The 6,017-nt window shown below is 40.0% G+C and overlaps 1 protein-coding gene across 1 annotated transcript in view; it reads left to right on the forward strand.

Moving 5' to 3' along the window:
• LOC143289574 (2-aminoadipate transaminase-like) overlaps positions 1–2,864 on the forward strand; it is a 32,841-nt gene extending 29,977 nt beyond the window's left edge. The window contains exon 10 of the mRNA XM_076598602.1: positions 2,584–2,864. Within this exon, the coding sequence (XP_076454717.1) occupies positions 2,584–2,707 (124 nt within the window). The 3' untranslated portion in view covers positions 2,708–2,864. The remainder of the gene's footprint in view (positions 1–2,583) is intronic.
• Positions 2,865–6,017: the final 3,153 nt, after the last annotated feature.

Consider the following 6,017-nt stretch of genomic DNA (forward strand, 5'->3'; position numbering starts at 1 on the left):
GATTCTCTCGCTCCCTAGGTGGACGTGTTACCTCTGGGCCATCACTCCACTAAAGTCGCATATGGCGGTGAAAAGGCTTGTTGTTGATGATACAGTTATGATTGTATTAACATGGGAGACAATTATGATTGTATTAACATGGGAGATTATCAGTGAGGCTATGAGAGTAAATTCTTCTTCTTCTGCGTTCGTTGGCTGCAACTCCCACGTTCACTCGCATGTACACGAGTAGGCTTTTTTGTGCATGACCATTTTTACCCCGCCATGTAGGCAGCCATACTCCGCTTTCGGGGGTGTGCATGCTGGGTATGTTCTTGCTTCCATAACCCACCGAATGCTGACACTGGCAGGTCTGCACATATGTTGACCTGGGAGATGGTAAAAATCTCCACCCTTTACCAACCAGGCGCCGTCACCGTGATTCGAACCAGGGACCCTCAGATTGAAAGTCCAACGCTTTAACCACTCAGCTATTGCGCCCGTCGTATGAGAGTAAATGATAAACAAACAATAATGAGTGGTAACTCTCTCCATACACAAGGTACACAACGTCAAGTCAGTGCTGCTTATGCTACTGATTCAGTTAACATGCAGGTAAATAAAAGGTACATTGGAATAAACCCAAACACTTCCTTAACCCTTACGCCACTCAAGGCGATGCGATTCGACTGCAAGGGTTCACCACTGAAGGTGACACCATTCACCACTGAAGGTGACACCCTTCGACTGCAGGGATTCGCCACTGAAGGCAATGCCCTCCAACAAAACTATTGGAGTTACTTCCCACGACGCTCTTCTCTGCCCTGAATCACACAAAGTCACAATGTTTACAAAAGGTGAAAGAAAGGTCAGTCCTTCACCTTCTGCCTTGATATTGTATTGCCTTTGTTTTTGAACCGAACATGTCATTTTTGACTCATTTGTGTAAACAAAGTGAGTCTATGTTTTAACCCGGTGTTCGGTTGTCTGTGTGTGTGTATGTGTCCGTGTGTCTGTGTGGCTGTGGTAAACTTTAACATTGACATTTTCTCTGCAAATACTTCGTCAGTTGACACCAGATTTGGCATAAAAATAGGAAAAATTCAGTTCTTTCCAGTCATCTTGTTTAAAACAATATTGCACCTCTGGGATGGGCACAAAAAAATAAATAATGAAGCCTAATTATATGCAAACTGCATTTACTGTTATATTTAATTTTTTTGTTTTTTTGTATTCTCTAAACTTGGCACTTTGATCTGATATTCTAAGAGCAGTCATTATTATCATTTTTTGTTCAAACCGGAACTTCTTTTGCTCAGCATGGAATTTTTTTTTTATTTTGCAAACATTTTGGTGCAGATAGTAAAAAAGGGAAATTACTCTGTAATTAATGCTAGGGGACTTAATTTATCACAAGTGAGTCTTGAAGGCCTTGCCTCTCTTGTTACTGCGTGTTTTGATGGCAAACGAAGCAAACTGAACTGCAGTCGTTCAACGCTCACTATGGTTGCTCAACCCAGTACTTCAAACTGAATTTGTGCTTCAAGTCAGTGTACTTAAAGCTGACACTGTAAATATTATTATGAATGAAAGTCCAAACTCAGTTCGCTGCTGCTAGTGACTCAGGGGAAAAAAAATTGGACAGCAGTGTTATTTGCCAAATGACGAAAATGACAGCACTGACGAAGAGGAAGAAAGCTATGCACAGAAAAGGCAGCGTGTTACTGCTTCAACATGTTAGACATGTGAAGATAATAATCAATTCTCAGAAGAAGTATTTACAAATATGCAACAATCTCTTTGCATTGATATAAAGAAAAAAAACAGAAAGATTGATTGAGTGGTTCCAAAGATATAGTAGTTTCTTCTTCTTCTGCGTTCACTCGTATGCACATGAGTGGGCTTTTACGTGTATGACCGTTTTTACCCCGCCATGTAGGCAGCCATACTCCGTTTTCGGGGGTGTGCATGCTGGGTATGTTCTTGTTTCCATAACCCACCGAACGCTGACATGGATTACAGGATCTTTAACGTGCGTATTTGATCTTCTGCTTGCATATACACACGAAGGGGGTTCAGGCACTAGCAGGTCTGCACATATGTTGACCTGGGAGATCGTAAAAATCTCCACCCTTTACCCACCAGGTGCCGTCACCGTGATTCGAACCTGGGACCCTCAGATTGACAGTCCAACGCTTTAACCACTCGGCTATTGCGCCCGTCGATATAGTAGTTTGAGTTCAGCAACCCCCAAGTGTCTCAGTCAGTCTCTGGCACAGGTGGTTTCTAGCTGTGGCTCTGGCTGAGCTGACCCAGTTTCACTCGGGGCAGGCTGACTGACAGAGAAATGGCGTAAGTGTTAAAAAAAGGTAGCTCCGGGTTTGTCCTTGTACCGATCATTTGACATGTGCACACAGCAGAGCAGCAATGACAGAAGAAATGTGCAGACATAGATTAGCCTTTTTATTCAAGACTGGCATGTATGTTGAAGTGTGCTTGTGTGTTTGTGGAAGTGTGCTTGTGTGTTTGTGGAAGTGTGCTTGTGAATGTGTATATGTGTGTATGAATGTATATATATATATGTGTGTGTGTGTGTGTGTGCAGCGCATCCGTGGAAGGCAAGCACAACAACTGCGCTCGCCTCAGTTTCTGCTACCTGCGGGAGAAGGCTTTGGTGGAGGCGGTCACCACCGTGTGCAAGGGCGCTAAAGAGTTCCTGGCACAGTGAGCAAGTGCTCGCCCATCCAGAACGTCAGCCCGTCTTGGCTATTCCTTAGCGTCCTGTGTCTGCCGGCATGAATGAGTGCTGTTACGTCCTCGTTGGAACCGGGGAGAGGTTGTCTGGTTGTGGGTTCACGGGACAAAAAAGAAAAAGAAACAAAAAAAGTGGGGGGGGGGGGGGGGGGGAGCAGAGAATGTCTGTTGCACTTTGATGGTTGATGCTGCAAAAGTCTGTGGTTGCTGGCATGAGTGCTGTTACGTCATCATTGGTACTGGGGAGATGTTTTCGCTTTGTGGGTTCAGGAAAAAAAAAAGGGGGGGGGGGGATGCTTTAACAAAGCACAGAGAGAAGAGAGAGAGACACTGACACTGAAACAGGTTTAATTGTGAGGGCCACCGGCCCATACACAAAGGGGTGGGGGATACAAAGGGGCAATTCAATCGCTCTTCTCACACACACACACACACACACACACACATACCAAAAAAAAAAAAAAAAGGTGTACTGTACGTGAGTAACCAATAACTGGATGAAAAATACATAGCATGTTCGTACTCGTCATGTTTATACTTATACTAATTCATTCATTGTGTAAATTCGTCTCTAAATTTTAGAGCGTAATAAGTGTACATAGCAAGATTTCACAGAGAGAGAGAGAGAGAGAGAGAGAGAGAGAAAGTCTGTTGCACTGTGCTGGTTGATGGTTATGTTGCAAAAGTCTCCTTAGCGTCCTGTGGATGCCACAGTGAGTGCTGTTGTGTCGTCGTTGGAGTTGGGGAGACGTTTTCTCTTTTTGTGGGGTCAGGGGTAGAATAAAGAAGAAGAAGAAAGGGGGTGAGGGTAGGGGGAGGGTGCATGACATGCTTTCAGGAAGCACACAGAGAGAGAGAGAGAGAGAGAGAAGGAATGTCTTTTGTGCTGTGATGGTTGATGCTTAATGCTGCAATGGTCTGATGATTTTTTTTTTTTTTTTTTTTTGCTCTCTTAAGATAAATACCAAAACGTCTCTTATGATAGATGCCAAAAAGCCTCTTACAGTTTTATTACATTAAGAATTTACATTATTTCATGTGTAATTAACTAATTATTTGTTCATTTGTTTTTTATGTGCATTTTTTTAATTATCTATATTTTTAACAAGTTGTTTCATATTTTTGCTGTGTATGTTTGTTAATTGATTCCCTATTCTAAATGAGAGATACTACACCTGCATTATATATGTTTGATTTTTTATTCAGTTATTTACTCAAGACAATTGGCAGCACGCTGTGGTGTTAAGTGTGGTCAGTTATGTCTTCCACTTTTTATTTTAAGCACCGGGATAACGCTGACTGATGGAGCAAGAACAGAAAAATAAGTATAGCTGACTGCAAGAGACGTTCTCCCCACCTCTTACTTGTTCGCATTAGTTTTTTATTCAGATGTTATGGGATTTCTGTGTTATGTCCATGCATCACATAACTGCCTTCATTTTTTGGCCTGTGTTCTTCAGGTGGTTTTTTTGTTTGTTTGTTTTTTTCAATTGGGCTTTTTTTTTCTTTTAAAAAAAAAAAAAATGTATCAAAATAACAACCATGAAAACAAAGACAGTTGAAAGTTAATGAGTTAAATGACAACTTCATATTGTAGCCAACTACTCAAAGATGTTGGAACTTTCCGGCTGCAAAAAAAGAAAAGAAAAAGTAATTTTTTTTTTTTTCTTCTTAAGTTGTAAAAAAAAAAAAAAAAAAAAAAAAAAAAAGCTGTGGTGGCACTTATATTGAATTTTCACACAAATGCTTAAGAAAATTTTCTTTAATAATAGGGCCAAACCAGACAACAACAGCAACAGCAGCAACAGCTTAGTTTTGTGTAGAAAAAAAATATGTATATACACACACACACGCATATATATATATATATATATATATATATATGAAATAAAATAAAAAAAGTATTTCCATTGCATTCAGTTACCTTGGCTTGAAGCAAGTCAGATGTGCTATTCGTTTACTTTTTACATTTCCATTATTTCTTTCTGTCACATGTCGACATATCCAGAGTGCGAGGCTCCCCTTAGCCCGCCGACAAACGATGACAACCTGCTGCTTCACCACAGCAGAAGACATGGGGAGATCAACCCCCAAAACCCCTGGTTGAAATGACTCTCACAGCAGTTGACAGTGGAGTGCCAGACAGATACAGGAACAAAACAAAAACCAAAATACGACTCACTGACGCGAGTTGGTTCGCACGTGGGATTCGGACCTCAAGTTTCAAGTTTTAATTATCCTTTCACTCCTATTGGAGTATGGAGGATTACTGCAAAATAATCTTTTCGTGCCCAGAACAAACATTTCCAAATACACAACAATGTCACATTAAAGTTGAGAAAACACAAATGTCTTTAAACTCCAAAAGTATAACTAGGCAACATTTGCAAATCTAATCATCTTACTTACAGCTAAAATGACTTTTTTGCCTCCTTTGAGCATATTACAAAAATTAAAAACCGATTTTGGAGACAAATATTTTTTAGGAACATATCTATTTCGTAACTGATCATAATTGGGACATTCCATTATAAAATGAAACTCATCACCAATCACAGACATGTTACAAACCTTACAAAGCCATAACTCGTGGTATGTCTTTGTGTCTCCCTGTTTCTATTTCCAGCTTATGATTACTACTTTGAAATCTGAAGAAGCTGATAACATAATTATCAGGCATTTGACTTATATATTTTTCTCTACCAAATCCACTTTTGAAATTTCGATAAAACAAACATTTACTACTCACCTCTAGAGCATGTCTCCATAGATTTTGATAACTATCTCTCAAAGCAGTGTTAACATTCTTGCAGAAAGATTCCCTCTCCAAGAAGAATTGACCATCCCAAACACAGTCATACCCTGCTTCTATTAAAATTTGTCTGATACAACTCATCCATTTTGAAGAATAAATACCATTTCGATATAAGTCAAGTAATGTCAAATATATTTTCCCAGAATATTTTTCTGTGTTTGCCTGCGTACCTGGCGGCTTACAGAAATATGTCAGCTAAGGGGAGTCTCACACTCTGGATATGTCGACGCGCGACACTTACCAACACCCTTTTGCTCAGTTTTCTGAAGAAAACCAGCAGCTTTTTTTTTTTGCTTTTTTTTTCCCACCCTAGTACAATAACATTTTGAATTGTTCACCGTGCAAACATTCTCATCTGCTTTGAAGAAGTCCATGATAATAAATCACAGCTTAACGTTTTGAACGGTTCATTGTTCAAACATTTCATATGCTTGAAGAAATCCAGATGGTGATTCACAGCTTTACGTGT

This window comes from Babylonia areolata, chromosome 14 (genome assembly GCF_041734735.1).
Source record: "Babylonia areolata isolate BAREFJ2019XMU chromosome 14, ASM4173473v1, whole genome shotgun sequence".
Classification (NCBI taxonomy): Eukaryota; Metazoa; Mollusca; class Gastropoda; order Neogastropoda; family Buccinidae; genus Babylonia; species Babylonia areolata.